Raw genomic sequence first — 19,256 nt, 5'->3', positions numbered from 1 at the left:
AAGACAATATTGATAGACCGTACATTTTTCAAACTATAAGAACATATCCTACTTTATATAGTTTAACATCCAGGGGAAATTTTTCCTACATTAGTGAAAATTAATTTTATTATAAATTTTCAGGAATTCTTTCTAATGTACCAAGATACAATATGAAAAAGCAGAAGTTATTTTTATTTTTTATATAAACCTATGAACCTAATGTAGAAATCTGATGTTTGACAATTCCTTTGGCAGAAAACATTTAATTATAAACAGGTCTTAAATACAATCCATAAGATCACGAAAAAGAAAGAAAAATAACAACCCTGTATTTATTAACACCAAAAATATCATCTCAGTACACAGATTTAATAACGTTTTTATACTATCAACAACCTGCAACACAAAATTCATTACAGTATGGCAAAAATAATTTTTAATTTAAAAGGGAGAAGAAACTTCTGGATGTATAAAATTTCACAGATGAATGCCAATATACACTATATACATGTTGCATGTTATATCATTACAAAACTACATTAGGTGAACTTAAATGGCAGATCCCGATTTAGTGGGTGTGCAGTATTTATTCTACTTCAAAGACTTACACAGAATTAAGCTTTTACAACTCAGATCACAATTATACATGAATTATTTACACAAACATTAAAATAACTTTATTAAATATTGTTTGGGGGAAAAAATAAGATTTTCCATATATATGCAAACATTAATTATTATCAAGAGCAGCTTTGTAAATGTTTTTTATGTTTTGTTTTCTTTAAAGAATAGAAGATTCATGTCCAAAAAAGTAAGGTGCCATTTTAGAATTTTTTATAAGTATATAATTTAATTCACATAGAAGGAAAATACTGGATAAAAAACAGAACAGAGACATGAAAGGTTAAGTTTCTTTCCAGTTACTTGTACCTGAAATAAGACAATGACAGAAATTGGGCTTTCAAATACTGCTTGTTTTTCCCTTTACATGTAGACCAAGTAGTACACATAAGACTATTTTGTTCTAATATACAGTTTCTTTGAAAAAGGAACATACTTATAATCAAATTTCTGTAACTACATAAATGACAAAAATTTCCAGAGTACTGTCTTCAAATGGATTCTTGGTAGAAAGATTAAGGGCTTTCTTTAAAAAACAATATAGAAATCTTGCTTCCATGCAAATTAACGTTTTTTTTTTTGGCGGCTTCTGGGATCTTAGTTCCCCGAACCAGGGATCGAACCCGGGCCCCAGCAGTGAAAGTGCCGAGTCCTAACCACTGGACCACCAGAGAATTCCCACAAGTTAACTTTTTAAAAACAAAACTTATGTCCATTGTTTTTCCCCAGTCTAAATACCATGTATCTGTAAGCATATGTATTTGCATGTTGTGTTATCTAAAAAGGTGGCAGATGATGCAATTAGTGTGCGAATTTTTAGGAAAGAAAACAATCCTTATTGGTTTACTACCTAACTCCTAAAGTATGTGGAATCTATTAGCACTATAAACTCACTTAAAACATAGGCTTCAGGAAAACTGTCTTGATGGCTTCCCTATAAAGCCATTGCCTGTTATTATTCCACAGGCTCAGGATTACTTTTGAAAGGAATGGCCAAAATTTTCAACAGTCTGGCATACCAGTGGTACTCAAATCATCTCTTTAAAAGAACAACACATCAATAAAACCATACATCATCCACACTTGGTATATATATCACATCAAATTATTAGGAATGTCTCATAGCTCAGATTCACATATACTCTGTAAAAAGGAAATGCAGCATCTCTGCACACCACACTACAGGAAAGCAAAACAAAACAAACAAAAAACCTGACCATACCTTCATTAGAGAATGGCCAAAATCACTTGAAAAGGTCATTAGTGGCAATTCTAAATGCCAAGGACCCTTGTAGGAAAAGAAATGGTTTTTTTCCAGGGAATGGAAATGTTTTGTGGGGCACTCCTCAGCCCACTTGTTGGCATGATTGGGAGACTGGCTAAATGCTTTATCACACAACTGCATTTACATCGTCTTCACTGATAATAACAGAAAACATTTTTGTTCCTCCCAAAGTGCTCTTGCTTCTGTAGACAATTATATGCTAATTATTACTCAACACACCACTGAGAGCACAACTGACAGTACTGCAAACACAACTACAATTTAAGAAGCCAAAGGAAATATGTAGGGAAGCTAAATGCATACACAAAAACATGTTCGCCTTTTAAAATAATGATGGGTGGGAAACTCTGAAAAAAAAAATACGCAGACAAAAAATACTTAAAGGTTTCAGTGCTCTCCCAATTATGATATTTTAGGGGTACATGGTGGTTTCTTTATATGCTCCTATCTCATGTTGTTTAGTGTCATAAGGCTACTTACTGGTTGTCCAGATTTGTGTAGAGAGATTTGAAAGTAAGAAAAAACTAACTGGAAGCAACTTGAAGCTGCCTCTCATCAAAAATTTGACCCCAAATAAGTTGGGACTGAAAAAACCTTTTATGGCCTATTAGAGTATAATACGTTTCTGTGCTTTATTTATTCATGGGCTTTTTGAACTGAGAAAAAATTTTTTTCTTCTTTTAATATTTTCAGATTACAATCACAAGGGTCGAGTAGTACACTTAGGAAGGCTTTCAAGAAAATGCTTGGTCTGTTTTTAAAGGAGAGGCTGCTGCTGAGGGTAATCTGTTTGCTGCTGTGCAACTGAATGAGCTGGAGCTGCCACCGCAAAGCCTGCCGACCGCGGCAAACTGGAAGTAGTGCTCTGGTGAGATGACAGATCCACAGACATCCCCATTTGCTGCGTGTAAGCAGCTGCACCAGTAGCTGACTGAAGGTGAGAGTTCTGATTCATGTAAGTAGGATTAGAAACAGTGTCTTGTCCAGCGCTACAAACAAAATTTTAAAAAGAAAACCATATTTACTTTGCATTATCTAAGTTACGGTCAGAGATCAATCATCATGATAAAATAAAAATGTCTTTTCCATCTCTTTAAATTTATATACCTCTACTATTCCGATTATGATTTAACTACTCCAGCTATCCAATACTGTTAATGTAATTTTTATATTTGGGAAGAAGAAAGTACTCAAAAAGAAATAAAATATAGGATTATAAGGCCTATCTAATTCTCTTTTCTCCAAAATCTCTCACGGAAAACGTTTAGAAATCTTTTGAGGAGATGCAGATTGTTTCTGATGCTGGTGTCCTTGGCCAGCTGCAATGAGAACAAAACCCTGGCTCAAGTACACCCTCGGCCCATTTTCTCCCTTCCCTCTTCTCTTGATCAGCACAGAGGAGACCACTATTCCTCACCCACTCTTTATACTTTCCTTTGGTAGGGCACTTTCAAAGCTGCCCCGGATAGCTTAACCTGAATCCCTACATAAAAATAATAAAGGCAGGGAGAACATGTAATCCACATAGGGTCCTGAATCTACCCTCAAAATAGTCCTGACCTATAGTTTACTTATTGACACTATACAAAAACAAAACAAAACCCCCAAAACCCCACTAAGTTGAAAAGTCACACCAAATTGCAGGACTTTCATTTGTTCCTGTAATTACTATAGCGTATCTTTAAAAAGATATATAATTTTTAAATGCACCAAATACACTGCTTCAATATAGGAGGATTAATGTCTACACTCATCCAGTTTTTCTCTCTGTAATTCCTAGTGTCACCCAGGATAACAAAATTTTTACATTTTAACTTAATCAAACACCAATACCAATAGATGTATTTAACTTCCAGATAAAATTTATACACATGGAATTTAAGAGTGGGAAGAGTTAGATAGCCTCAACCACCAAAGGGCAGACAGCAGAAGCAAGAAAAACTATAATCCTGCAGCCTGTGGAACAAAAACCACATTCACAGAAAGACAGACAAGATGAAAAGGCAGAGGGCTACATACCAGATGAAGGAACAAGATAAAACCCCAGAAAAACAACTAAGTGAAGTGGAGATAGGCAACCTTCCAGAAAAAGAATTCAGAATAACGATAGTGAAGATGATCCAGGACCTCGGAATAAGAATGGAGGCAAAGATCGAGAAGATGCAAGAAATGTTTAACAAAGACCTAGAAGAATTAAAGAACAAACAAACAGAGATGAACAATACAATAACTGAAATGAAAACTACACTAGAAGGAATCAATAGCAGAATAACTGAGGCAGAAGAACGGATAAATGACCTGGAAGACAGAATGGTGGAATTCACTGCTGCGGAACAGACTAAAGAAAAGAGAATGAAAAGAAATGAAGACAGCCTAAGAGACCTCTGGGACAACATTAAACGCAACAACATTCGCATTATAGGGGTCCCAGAAGGAGATGAGAGAGAGAGAAAGGACCAGAGAAAATATGTGAGCAGATTATACTAGAAAACTTCCCTACATGGGAAAGGAAATAGCCACCCAAGTCCAGGAAGCACAGCAAGTCCCATACAGGATAAACCCAAGGAGAAACACGCCGAGACACAGAGTAATCAAATTGGCAAAAATTAAAGACAAAGAAAAATTATTGAAAGCAGCAAGGGAAAAATGACAAATAACATACAAGGGAACTCCCATAAGGTTAACAGCTGATTTCTCAGCAGAAACTCTACAAGCCAGAAGGGAGTGGCATGATTTACTTAAAGTGATGAAAGGGAAGAACCTACAACCAAGATTACTCTACCCGGCAAGGATCTCATTCAGATTCGATGGAGAAATCAAAAGCTTTACAGACAAGCAAAAGCTAAGAGAATTCAGCACCACCAAACCAGCTCTACAACAAATGCTAAAGGAACTTCTCTAAGTGGGAAACACAAGAGAAGAAAAGGACCTACAAAACCAAACCCAAAACAATTAAGAAAATGGTCATAGGAACATACATATCGATCATTACCTTAAACGTGAATGGATTATTAAATGCTCCAACCAAAAGACACAGGCTTGCTGAATGGATACAAAGACAAGACCCATATATATGCTGTCTACAAGAGACCCACTTCAGACCTAGGGACACATACAGACTGAAAGTGAGGGGATGGAAAAAGATATTCCATGCAAATGGAAATCAAAAGAAAGCTGGAGTAGCTATACTCATATCAGATAAAATAGACTTTAAAATAAAGAATGTTACAAGAGACAAGGAAGGACACTACATAATGATCAAGGGATCAATCCAAGAAGAAGATATAACAATTATAAATATATATGCACCCAACATAGGAGCACCTCAATACATAAGGCAACTGCTAACAGCTATAAAAGAGGAAATCGACAGTAACACAATAATAGTGGGGGACCTGAACACCTCACTTACACCAATGGACAGATCATCCAAAATGAAAATAAATAAGGAAACAGAAGCTTTAAATGACACAATAGACCAGATAGATTTAATTGATATTTATAGAACATTCCATCCAAAAACAGCAGATTACACTTTCTTCTCAAGTGTGCATGGAACATTCTCCAGGATAGATCACATCTTGGGTCACAAATCAAGCCTCAGTAAATTTAAGAAAATCGAAATCATATCAAGCATCTTTTCTGACCACAACACTATGAGATTAGAAATCAATTACAGGGAAGAAAACGTTAAAGACACAAACACATGGAGGCTAAACAATACGTTACTAAACAACCAAGAGATCACTGAAGAAATCAAAGAGGAAATCAAAAAATACCTAGAGACAAATGACAATGAACACACGATGATCCAAAACCTATGGGATGCAGCAAAAGCAGTTCTAAGAGGAAGTTTATAGCTCTACAAGCCTACCTAAAGAAACAAGAAGAATCTCAAGTAAACAATCTAACCTTACACCTAAAGGAACTAGAGAAAGAAGAACAAACAAAACCCAAAGTTAGCAGAAGGAAAGAAATCATAAAGATCAGAGCAGAAATAAATGAAATAGAAACAAAGAAAACAATAGCAAAGATCAATAAAACTAAAAGCTGGTTCTTTGAGAAGATAAACAAAATTGATAAGCCATTAGCCAAACTCATCAAGAAAAAGAGGGAGAGGACTCAAATCAATAAAATTAGAAATGAAAAAGGAGAAGTTACAACAGACACTGCAGAAATGCAAAACAACCTAAGAGACTACTACAAGCAACTCTATGCCAGTAAAATGGACAACCTGGAAGAAATGGACAAATTCTTAGAAAGGTATAACCTTCCACTGAACCAGTAAGAAACAGAAAATATGAACAGACCAATCACAAGTAATGAAATTGAAACTGTGATTAAAAATCTTCCAACAAACAGAAGTCCAGGACCAGATGGCTTCACAGGTGAATTCTGGGACCAGGTGGCTTCACAGGTGAATTCTATCAAACATTTAGAGAAGAGCTAACACCCATCCTTCTCAAACTCTTCCAAAAAATTGCAGAGGAAGGAACACTCCCAAACTCATTCTATGAGGCCACCATCACCCTGATACCAAAACCAGACAAAGATACTACAAAAAAAGAATATTACAGACCAATATCACTGATGAATATAGATGCAAAAATCCTCAACAAAATACTGGCAAACAGAATCCAACAACACATTAAAAGGATCATACACCACGATCAAGTGGGATTTATCCCAGGGATGCAAGGATTCTTCAATATACGCAAATCAATCAATGTGATACACCATACTAACAAATTGAAGAATAAAAACCATATGATCATCTCAATAGATGCAGAAAAAGCTTTTGACAAAATTCAACACCCATTTATGATAAAAACTCTCCAGAGAGTGGGCATAGAGGGAACCTTCCTCAACATAATAAAGACCATATACGACAAACCCACAGCAAACATCATTCTCAATGGTGAAAAACTGGAAGCATTTCCTCTAAGATCAAGAACGAGACAAGGATGTCCACTCTCACCACTATTATTCAACATAGTTCTGGAAGTCCTAGCCACGGCAATCAGAGAAGAAAAAGAAATAAAAGGAATACAAATTGGAATAGAAGAAGTAAAACCGTCACTGTTTGCAGATGACATGATACTATACATAGAGAATCCTAAAAATGCCACCAGAAAACTACTAGAGCTAATCAATGAATTTGGTAAAGTTGCAGGATACAAAATTAATGCACAGAAATCTCTTGCATTCCTATACACTAATGATGAAAAATCTGAAAGAGAAATTATGGAAACACTCCCATTTACCATTGCAACAAAAAGAATAAAATATCTAGGAATAAACCTACCTAGGGAGACAAAAGACCTGTATGCAGAAAACTGTAAGACACTGATGAAAGAAATTAAAGATGATACCAACAGGTGGAGAGATATACCATGTTCTTGCATTGGAAGAATCAATATTGTGCAAAAGACTATGCTACCCAAAGCAATCTACAGATTCAATGCAATCCCTATCAAATTACCAATGGCATTTTTTACGGAGCTAGAACAAATCATCTTAAAATTTGTATGGAGACACAAAAGACCCCGAATAGCCAAAGCAGTCTTGAGGGAAAAAAACAGAGCTGGAGGAATCAGACTCCCTGACTTCAGACTATACTACAAAGCTACAGTAATCAAGACAATATGGTACTGGCACAAAAACAGAAACATAGATCAGTGGAACAGGATAGAAAGCCCGGAGATAAACCCACACACCTATGGTCAACTAATCTATGACAAAGGAGGCAAAGATATACAATGGAGAAAAGACAGTCTCTTCAATAAGTGGTGCTGGGAAAACTGGACAGCTACATGCAAAAGAATGAAATTAGAACACTCCATAACACCATACACAAAAATAAACTCAAAATGGATTCGAGACCTAAATGTAAGACAGGACACTATAAAACTCTTAGTGGAAAACATAGGAAGAACACTCTTTGACATCAATCACAGCAAGATCTTTTTTGATCCACCCCCTAGAGTAATGGAAATAAAAACAAAAATAAACAAATGAGACCTAATGAAACTTCAAAGCTTTTGCACAGCAAAGGAAACCATAAACAAGACGAAAAGACAACCCTCAGAATGGGAGAAAATATTTGCAAACGAATCAACGGACAAAGGATTAATCTCCAAAATATATAAACAGCTCATGCAGCTCAATATTAAAGAAACAAACACCCCAATCCAAAAATGGGCAGAAGACCTAAATAGACATTTCTCCAAAGAAGACATACAGATGGCCACGAAGCACATGAAAAGATGCTCAACATCACTAATTATTAGAGAAATGCAAATCAAAACTACAATGAGCTATCACCTCACACCAGTTAGAATGGGCATCATCAGAAAATCTACAAACACCAAATGCTGGAGAGGGTGTGGAGAAAAGGGAAGCCTCTTGCACTGTTGGTGGGAATGTAAATTGATACAGCCACTATGGAGAACAGTATGGAGGTTCCTTAAAAAACTAAAAATAGATTTACCATATGATCCAGCAATCCCACACTGGGCATATAACCAGAGAAAACCATAATTCAAAAAGACACATGCACCCCAATGTTTATTGCAGCACTATTTACAATAGCCAGGTCATGGAAGCAACCTAAATGCCCATCGACAGACGAATGGTTAAAGAAGTTGTGGTACATATATACAATGGAATATTACTCAGCCATAAAAAGGAACGAAATTGAGTCATTTGCTGAGACGTGGATAGATCTAGAGACTGTTGTACAGAGTGAAGTAAGTCAGAAAGAGAAAAACAAATATCGTATATTAACGCATGTATGTGGAACCTAGAAAAATGGTACAGATGAGCCGGTTTGCAGGGCAGAAGTTGAGACACAGATGTAGAGAACAGACATATGGACACCAAGGGGGGAAAACTCCGGTGGGGTGGGGATGGTGGTGTGCTGAATTGGGCGATTGGGATTGACATGTATACACTGATGTGTATAAAATTGATGACTAACAAGAACCTGCAGTATAAAAAAACCAAACAAACAAAACTAGTAATACTAAACTTTCATTGGGTTATTTGTATGGAAATATGTTAATATAAATGTTTCAGACATTACATGAAATTTCTAAAAACTTTGTATGTTCTGGTATAATGTTATAAGTCATAATTCTAGTTATTACTTTAAAATGTATATCTCAGAAATAAAAAAAAAAGATTAACTATGAGTTGAACCTGGATGATGGATACAGAAGAGTTCATTATACTGCTATTTTTGTTTATATTTTATTGTTTTTATTGTTTTCTATAATAAAATGTTTTTAAAAATTAAAAAAAAAAGAAAAGAGTGGGAAGAGACCTTACAAATCATTACACATGACTGTACTGAATAAACATTTTGCGTGGTTAAGCAAAGTTAACAGAAGACAAGATTTAAACATGTTTTTCAGAATAGAAGTTAGTATGAAAAATTAGACTACAAATTCCACAGCTCAAACACTTCTTTTTAAGAGTCAAAGTAACAAAATTTTCTGATTTTTAGGAGTACCTGCTCCTAAAATATGTCTGGGACTACTTTACTAGGCTGCTTAGAGCACCGTGCTAAGTATACCCTTACAGGACCGAAGTACAGGCTTGGGTCCTGTAAGGGACAGTTAGCTTTATTTTGTCCCAGGGACCCAGACTATAAGCCAGGTCTAGGCACCATCTCAGTATGGGTAGCAAAGCTAAGACAGCACCATTCCGATTTCATGGGATCTTGAATGGGCAGTTCTACAACTTCATCTCAATAGCAAAAGAGGGCACTATAATTATAAAGAGAAGGGTCTAATTATTCTCATTCTGAAAATCTGTGAAAATTTAATGCCTATAATTACAAAATTAACACAGCTCCCAAACACTTACCTTAAATACGGAGTTGGGGCAGGCTGTGTTGTCACTGAGGGATTCACATTTGGAGGCATCGATCTCAGTGGACCGATTTGATCTGGTCCTAGGCTGTAGCTTTGGGCAACAGTGACTTGGTGAACACTTTGACCCATATAGTTTGCACCATGTGGTTGAACTGGATATGTCTATTAACCAAAGAGAAAAGTTGACTCACTGATCTCCCAAACAACTACCTAGCAATACATTTAAAACTTTAAAAGACTTAAATGAAATAAAACGTTATACTTCTTTGGGAAGCAATCTGATTCTACCAGTCTATCCACCCTAGTATAAAAAGCAGAGCGCTTCCAAATCACAGTGCCAAATCTATGGAAATTTATGATTTACTTGTTCTTTTATTTTGCAGGGGGTTGAAAGGAAGGGAGGTGGTGTACTTTTAAGGAGCACGTTGGAATCCACCCAGGTTGCCTATTACTAAGTAACATGTCTTGCTGAAGAGCCACAGAAAACTATATACTCCCTTGAAGGGCAGCACAGTATCACTTCAAGTTACCATCAGAGAGATGACCTTCTTCACCCCCATCTCAGGGTGACTTATTCAATTTCTTAAGAATGAAACTTAAAAGAGTAAGTTGAAGAATAAATGGTATCAAGGCAGAGTGCAGGCCCTCTCTGCCAATGCCTCCTTCATTCTGCCTGCAGGACAGATAGGACAAAAGGAAAGAAGAACTATGGGTAAAGGAGATGTACTCTTAAGAAATAGCAAAATGGTCTAAGTCTCTGTGAATATTTATATGTGCCCTACTTAATTTCCAGGGTAACATACAGGATCTACCACCTGCTTACCAAATACAGCATCAAAACAATGCACGTTTAATAAATATCAATCGCTCCAGTTTTAAACTGAGCTCATTTTTAAAATTAATTTTTATTGGAGTATAGTTGCTTTACAACGTTGTGTTAGTTTCTGCTGTACAGCAAAGTGAATCAGTTATACATATACATATATCCACCCGTTTTTAGATTCTATTCCCATGTAGGTCATTACAGAGTATTAAGTAGAGTTCCCTGTGCTATACAGTAGGTTCTTATTAGTTATCTATTTTATATATAGTAGCATGTATACGTCAATTCCTATCTCCCAGTTTATCCCTCCCTCCCACCCTTTCCCCCTTGGTAACCATGAGTTTTAAACTAAGCTATTTTTAAAGCAAAGACCAATGACATGAAAATTTAGAATGCTAGAAATGCCAAATCAACTATGACATTAATAAGTACTATCATATTACCTCCTTAGCAGACACATAACAGCCCACTTACCACAGGCTGAGATGGTGGGAGTGGACCTCTTCTGCAGGTTAGGATTCCTGAGTGGCCTTCACAGATGCAGCTAATGGTGTGTTACGCTAACTTTTTTTAGTACGAACTTTTTTTTTCAAATTAGAATAGGAACTTTGAATATTTCAAATGCTATTATGCACGAATAGTACAGATAGCATCATGTGAAGAATCAAACTAGACAGAAAGCTAGCTTTCTAAAGAAATGAGTTATGCTTAGCAAAACACAGATTGTAAATAGTATGCAACTAAACAGAAAAACCTGACATAGGAATAATAAATAGCCCTTTACAGACACACAAAGAAGTAAATACAACATACAGTCCCATAACACAACGGCGCAAACATTTCTTTTTGTTCCATGTTCATAGCAGGAGCAGATAACTCTTTGAAAACAGAAGCAATATTGAATAAACTCCAGCTGTCTTTTGCACCCAGAAATTCTTTCTATTCTCATATGTAATGATTCTCATCATTTTCAAAAGTTCGGGGCATGGCATATTTGACAAATGTATCTTGTCTGATGTGAGTTACCATAGTAACTATTCTTTTTTTTACTTAACAATTATGTTGTGTGAAGTCATCTAGATTATGCATCCATATTGTATCTTTTCTCCTTGGTGTCTCCTTCACACACTCCTTTACATACCAGTTTTCGTAAATTAACATGAAATTTGTTCATCCAAACTCATTCTGAATTCAACCACTAACTGGCTGAAATTTCAAAAAGGTTTCAGAATACTGGATACTGATAAATATAAATATTCAGTTCAGCTGGGAAACACAGAAAAGGTGTAAAGTTCTGGAAAAGATGGTGTTCATGAATGGCTCATGGAACCTGCATCCATATGCCTGCATCATATATGTTATGCATGCACAATTTAAGTTGTGCATCTAAGAAAATATAAAGCATGATCTGAGAACAAAATGAGTTCTTTAATGAAGACTTTTAATAATCACGTAAGTCAAAGAAATCTTAAGAGAAATTTAAAAGAAACGTTAAATTTTGCTTGCTGAGCAACAGGAACAGCATCAGTACCTCATCTGTAGAACTTCTGACATGCCAGGCACTGTCCTAAATCAAAGGATTTATACTTTATACTTACAAAAAGGATTTACACTTACATAAAGGATTTACACTTTATATTTACAAAAGCTTATGAAGAACAGAACTCCCCTCATATATTTAATGGTCTCTTCATTATGTTATAAATGAACTAAAATGTATTTGTGAAATATCAGTGTCTAATTGTCCTGGTGAACACTAATTGTTTAGCCAACATTTTTTGACAAAGATGAATTTTATAATGTTATTCATGAACCACAGAAATTTTAATACTATGCTTTAAAGCTTTCTTTTTTTTAAATTGAAAACTTTTCTTAAATTTTGAAAAACGTTCTCAAAAATGCTTACCTGCATTGGAACTCCAGCTGATGAAGGTGGGTAATGTGCTGGATGATGGATCTTTGAATAGACTGAATATACTGGTGCTTCATTCATCAACTTGTTATATAGTTCCAGAGCTTCCAAGACTTTTACATTCAATTCAGACAATTCTGAATGCTTCCTAACATAGAAGGGAAGCACTTTAATACTCTTCAAAGTTTTTAAGCACTTTAAGCATATTTTTAATTTTTAGCAACATAAATTATTTTTAAAAATTTACCACATTTTCTACTCATATTTTAAAAGGTTCTTTATATATATGAAAGTATATTCAAAAAGGGAAAATGGGAGGAGGAATTATTTAATTCATGTAATGTCTAGGCTGATATGCCTTCATAATATTAGGGGAACTCCTTTCCACACCTCATAAAATGCAATCAATTCATAATTTTGGTGCTAGGAGAATGTTGTTTCTTATGTTACAGGTCTCTGTTGGAAATTCAATTACAAAGAAGAGTAATTTCTAAATTTAGGAAGAGTCCAAGCCTTAATTAAAAATCTTAGTAGAAGAAAGTCCTCAGGCAAGGCCCAGAGCCTGCTATGAAATACAGTATGACTGAGATAAAAGCACATTCACAAACAAAATCACACACATTTTCATTTGCTCATACTCATGAAAGGATCAACTAAAACAAACAAACAAAAAAAAAGAATAATTATCCTTGAAAATGCAAATGAAAACAATATAACGAACTAGTCTCTACTGCTTGTTTGCTGGTTTCTTCCGAAAAAGTGAGTGAAACCAGGTCCAAATAAGAACATTTTCAAATTTGCATCTTTAAATCTGCCCAAGGAACTCCAAAGCAAATCCTTTTGACTTGGTACAGTTTTGCCTGTTACCCTGGGAGTAATAAAGAACTCCCTTTGCAACTGACAAGTTCATAAAAGTTGAAGGGCCACTTTATCTGGCCTAAAGCACCCACAAGTCTGTTTATTAAATGTAGCTTTTTAAATATATACACAGAGAGACTCGAGAGACAAGAGGCAAACGCAGGCAGCCAGACACAGGGCTCCCAAATACATGACCTGGACTGAGTCCCATCAGGACTTGTCACCTTTCCTCTATCAGAGACTGTTATGTCTGAAACAAACATAAAGTGCTGTTTCCTCTCTTGCATGTGTGACTGTATAAAGGAGGTCAAACTCTATTTTCAGAAATACCAGTTATAAGTCACACAGGAAGCTTCAGAAATTAGTGTCCATGCTAACAAATTTGTGACTAAGAAGTAACCATAGGCAATTGGTCCACATAACCCAGTATACTGATGAACACCAGGAGTACACAGAAGGGCAGGATGACTGAGCACATTTGAGATCACCTTCCAGGATTTGAGACATAATACCAAAGAAACAATAAATTTTTACTAAACTGTGCCCAACACTATCCTGGGACAGAGAAATTAGGCAGAAGGTGTGGTCCTCTCCTTCAGAAAGACTGCAACTTACTAGGGAGACAAGGCTAAGTACCTGAAAAATAGCAAATGATGTAAGATAGCATATATTTGAATGCAAAATTAAATGAAATAGGTAGGGAACAGAAGAGTTTAGAGGAGGGGATTAATTTGACTGAAAATGCTTTAGGGAGAAGCTGGGACTTAAGTTGGCACCTGAGGAAGGATGGAGAGGCCAAGCAAAAAAAGGAAGACTAAGTCAGGTCAGTGGGAAACTGTGAATTAAGGCAAGTGAAAGGAACGAGAAGGGTACACGAGGGAAGAATGAAAAGGGCAATTTGATTAAGGTGGTAGGAAACGGTTTTCGGAAGGTAGTAGGAAAGAACGTTAGAACAGCCTGGAACATAGTTAAGTTCAAGCTATGGATCTCTCTTCAATAACTCTATGTACACTTTTTTTTGGTCAATTTATATTGTTTACACAATATAATTTCCTAGTGTGATAAATGCTACAAAATTTCATTCTGTACAATGACAGACAGACATGAAATGTAAAATTTTAAATTCTGACAGTAAAGTTGTTTTTCTTTTAAGGAAAAACAAACTGACAATGATCCATTCAAGGGAAGAAGCAATATTTTATTCATCTCTGAATGTTTGACAAAGGTAAATAGTCAATAAAAATTTTCTGCAGAACAGTAAGCATTTTCCAGAACAGGAGATGCATCTGCAGTTAGTGGGCACGGAATGGAAAATGCCAGCTGGCCTATTCAGGAACTGAAATTGAAGAGAGAACTGGTTAACAGGTGAGCTTTCACTCAAAAAATTAACTCATATCAGAAAATATCACTCTAATTTTTAATTGTTCTAGACCTTTTTCTCTGAAGATATTCTTTTTTATCAACAAAAATAAAATTATACTGTCATATCTTCGGTTTTTTTCCATTATATAGCATGACATCTTTCCATGCCAATAGATATTTATCAATGGTAATGCTTTTTATTGTAGAATGTATGGATGTAGAAGTTTTTTAAACCAATCTCACATTGAAAGACATTTTAGGGCTTCCCCGGTGGCGCAGTGGTTAAGAATCTACCTCCAATGCAGGGGATACAGGTTCGAGCCCGGGTCCTGGAAGATCCCACATGCCGCAGAGCAACTAAGCCCCTGTGCCACAACTACTGAGCCTGCGCTCTACAGCCCGTGAGCCACAACTACTGAAGCCCGCGCGCCTAGAGCCCGTGCTCTGCAACAAGAGAAGCCACCGCAATGAGAAGCCTGCACACTGCAATGAAGAGTAGCCCCAGCTCGCTGCAACTAGAGAAAGCCCGCGCGCAGCAACAAAGACCCAATGCAGCCGAAAATAAATAAATAAATAAATAAAAATTAAGGGAGAAAAAGAAAGATATTTTAGTTACTTTCAAGTTTGTTATAAATAATACTGTGAAGAACACTCTAAGAGCTAAATCTTTGCATATATCCCTATGTATTTAGTATTGCTGGGTTAAAAGATATAGACTATGTTTAGGCTCCAGAAAGGTTTATAATAATTGCACCCCTAGCCACACCTAAGATAATACTATTTTTCTTTTTAATCTTTCCCATTTGATTATTCACTGACCATTAACATGCCTTCAATGAAACCAAAGTAACAGATGTATAGGTAGATATTCAATGCTTTCTCCAAAATAAGACCAATAAAATGTGATGAAACTGCTACCATCATTTCATTTACTGCGACAGGGATTTATTTTTCATTTCTGTAGAAAATACAACAAATTTACAAAAAAAAAAGTCCCAGGGAACAACGATTATAATCTTCAGTGACGAGAAAAAATCTTGCTGCTACTACTCTTCTCTGGTAAAGGCAGATAAGAAGTAAAGTAGTTCCTGTTCTTGTTGTGTTGTTTTGTACACAAGTTCAGTAAACACAAAGGGAGGATGGTAGAACACTAAAGCCTTCTCCCTTGTCTGCCATTCACTATGGCTGCCCCCTCTGACTTCAGATAGAAAGCTCTGAGGAATAAGAGAAGGAGCAAAACTAAGTTAAAAGCTCAAAACCCTGACAGTCTGTCTTTCAGTGCTACTATTTCTAAGGAAGTGTAAGACTAGATGGGATAATGAAATTAAAAGGACAACAGAGATACAGAAATACAAGGAACAAAAATGAGAACAGAAGGTATATACACTGGATTTAGAGTCACACACACATAGGAAATTTCATTTGAAAGTTTTACAAATACTACTTCTCATTATATAACAAAACAATGCTTGCCTAAGATCCCTATTCTCATTTTTGTGCTTTATTCTTCACGACTCATTATCTCTCAACTCCAGCCCAAGTAGGAAAAGGAAGACTGGCACTGTAAGAGCTGGAGTCTATCACTCTGCATGTAATATACTGACATGAAAAAAACTGCACCAAAATCAAAAGTACCATTCTGCTATTAGTTTGTAAGAGTTCTGGAAACTGAGAAACAATTTCAAAAGATTGGAACAGTTCAACAAAAACTCCCTAGCTTAAAGTTCTGCCAAAAACAAGTAAACTTAGGAAAACTATATTTGTTATTTCCTGCATGAAGAATCTCACCTATCAATCTCTTCAAGTTTTTCATCTATCATTGGACCCATCCGTTGGCAGATATCTGTAAATACAAAAATATTTTAAAATCTTGAAAGTAAAAACCAGTTTAAGTCAATTTCAACAATTTTGAACAACAGAGCACCAATATGCAACACCATGCAAAATACAAAGAGAATTAAGCTTATGCTAGAGAAGGGACTATAAAAGACCAAATTTAATACTATTCAGCACCAACATTAATATCATGTGACCAAGGCAAAGTCAAAATCAGAACAGAAATCCCACCATGTTCTCTGGAAGTACTAAGTTTGCAGACTGAAATTTGGAGTTACCTCAAAAATCTTAAAAATACCTAGAAAACTATTATTAGCTAAAGTAAAAGGAATTTGAGTCACAGTGTATAAAATATGTAATTATGTAGAGATTAGATATGAACATTTTTCATTTATTTAAGCCATTTCAAAATAAAACATTTCATATATCTCCAAATGTAAACATTGATACAATAGTACAATATTCTATATTCATAACCAGGCTTTCTTCCATAAAAAAATTTAATAACATTTATCCATTTATCACAGAGATTTTTCTCCCAATGGATTAAAAAAGGCATAAAGACATTTGTTTTAATTGTTTCAGAATTCTTAGAGTCTAAAAAGACACATCAGCATGCATCAAATAACTGCATTACAAAGTTAACACAGATCATGTATAATTTTGACATTTAAAATTATGACACAAGAGAATTAAAAGAGGAGTAAGAATTTCTAACATTTTGACTCAATTAATATGCTGTTATTTCTAATTCTGTCCTTTTTTGGACTGCAAGTTTCACTAGTGATATTACAGAAAAGCAAAGACTTCTTCACTGGACAGGATAGGCAGTTTTATAGCAACATCTTCTAAGTAATATGTTTACTCATTTACTACACCAGTCTATTTCCCACCAGAGATTTCTAAACTCTGGAAGCAACCCAAAGCAGAAGAAATTTAAGACATTATAAATAGCTAAAACATTAAATGACATTAATCACTAATATTCACTTAGTACCTTCTAAGTCCAAGAGGTCTTGGGAGTCTGGTTTTGAATCTGTTGGATCTATACTCTGCAGTACCTGCAGGGCTCTATCCATCTTATCCTAAAAAAGTAATAGGACACTTTACAAAGAGTGTTAATTTCAATGAGAATAAAAATTACTCTTTCCAAGCATTCTCAAGGATAACACATTTTAAGTCTCGACAGTTTAACCATTACACAAAAGAAGGATCCTACCTCATCTATATAAACAGGCTCAGGCTCTGACTTCTTAATTTCCTCCTCCTCATCATCAATTACATTCAATTTGTCCACAGCTGCTATGGAAACAAAGTAAACTTTAAGTTCCTTAGTATTTACTTTGGTATTTTAGTCATTAATTTATAAGTAGCCTGTGATTATCCATAAGAAAATGGAAACCCTTTAAATAATCACCACATTTCATAATCAATATACATTATTACGTACGTTCACTCATTCATGCCACAACCATTTATTTAGCCCTTACTACGTGCCAGGCATTGTTCTAGGCATTGGAAATACACCAGCGAATAAAGCAGACAAGAATCCCTGCCCTGATGGAACTTACATTCTAGAGGAACAAGTAAGCAATATTCATGGGAACTGTCATTACAGGCACTTTCCTGAAAACTGAGTGTTATCACTAGGGTGAATATATATATATAAGAGAGTAGACAGAGTATTATCTAGTTAGCTAATTTCAGAGTTAAATCTATGAACTCCTTCTACACTCTTTCCTTGCTATAAAAAATTATTTTCTATATGTACAAAAAAATAGACTTGATTTCAACCTAACTTTGATAACAGTTAAAGCGACACAAAACAAAAACTTTTCATAGGAAAAAGAAGGCTGAAAAATAACTTACAAACATACATATACAAAAAACTATTTAAGTGCTCACTGGAGTACTGCTATAATGTACTATATTTTAATAAAGTAAATTTTAGTAAAAAAATTATAATCAAAATTTATATAACCAAAGAACTTTTAAGTCCCAACAGTTATTTCAAATATTTGGCTAACTTTCAAATACGCCCTAAGGAGGAGAGCTCAGCATAACATGAGGACTTACTGAAAACCCCAAATATTTTTTCCTTTTAAAACTGCAGTTCAATCTCTCTAGCCTATGCCAAGGGGAAATCACCATAGTATAGGATTCCCTGGTCTGTCAAGTTATTAAAACTAGTGTCTCCAATTTTCATACCTACTTAGAGAGTCAGACTAGAGGAATAAAAAGTATAAATAGTGGCAGAGCACTCAGTATTCATCTCTCTCAACTTCATTTTAATTCAATGCATCACCCTACCCATACAAAGATGATGTTAAACACAGTACAGAGAGCTTTCAATTTAAGTTCTTTCTCTAGAACTATAAACATTAGAAGCAGTATGTCCAGCAGTGAGTCAGTTAGTACAAGTACATTCTAATGGCAGACTGGCTGACTTTAGTATCCTGGCTGTAACCTACTAGCCACATAACCTCAGCATCAGTTTCCTTATCTGTAAAATGAGGTAACAAAAGTACCTACTCACAGACTTATGAACATTAAACGAAATAGTGCAAGCAAAAGATTTGGCATAACACCTGACAAATGAGTGCTTAAACACCACTGAGCAATTCTATTTTTGATCCTCACCATCATTAATATTAGCATCAGCTATTCTTTACACTCAGCTCCTCCCAACTCCCTGCCTGC

General features: G+C 35.4%; 1 protein-coding gene across 4 annotated transcripts in view; it reads right to left on the bottom strand.

Moving 5' to 3' along the window:
- Window positions 1–290: 290 nt before the first annotated feature.
- Window positions 291–19,256, bottom strand: part of STAM2 (signal transducing adaptor molecule 2) — a 63,065-nt gene continuing 44,099 nt past the window's right edge. For 2 of the 4 annotated variants that reach the window (XM_082395761.1, XM_082395763.1), the window contains exons 9-14: window positions 17,776–17,858; window positions 17,554–17,641; window positions 16,509–16,563; window positions 12,495–12,648; window positions 9,758–9,927; window positions 291–2,877 (exon numbers count right to left, since the gene is read on the bottom strand). In XM_082395761.1, coding sequence (XP_082251887.1) covers window positions 2,646–2,877; window positions 9,758–9,927; window positions 12,495–12,648; window positions 16,509–16,563; window positions 17,554–17,641; window positions 17,776–17,858 — 782 coding nt within the window. In that variant the 3' untranslated portion in view covers window positions 291–2,645. Of the gene's footprint in view, window positions 2,878–9,757; window positions 9,928–11,263; window positions 12,156–12,494; window positions 12,649–16,508; window positions 16,564–17,553; window positions 17,642–17,775; window positions 17,859–19,256 lie in introns of those variants that run through there. The other 2 variants (XM_082395762.1, XM_082395764.1) reach the window with 2 other exon arrangements.

The sequence above is a fragment of the Balaenoptera borealis genome (genome assembly GCF_965194805.1).
Source record: "Balaenoptera borealis genome assembly, chromosome: 6".
NCBI classification, from domain to species: Eukaryota; Metazoa; Chordata; class Mammalia; order Artiodactyla; family Balaenopteridae; genus Balaenoptera; species Balaenoptera borealis.
The sequence above is the reverse complement of the archived record's forward strand: the minus strand, read 5'-3'. Positions and strand labels throughout refer to the sequence as shown.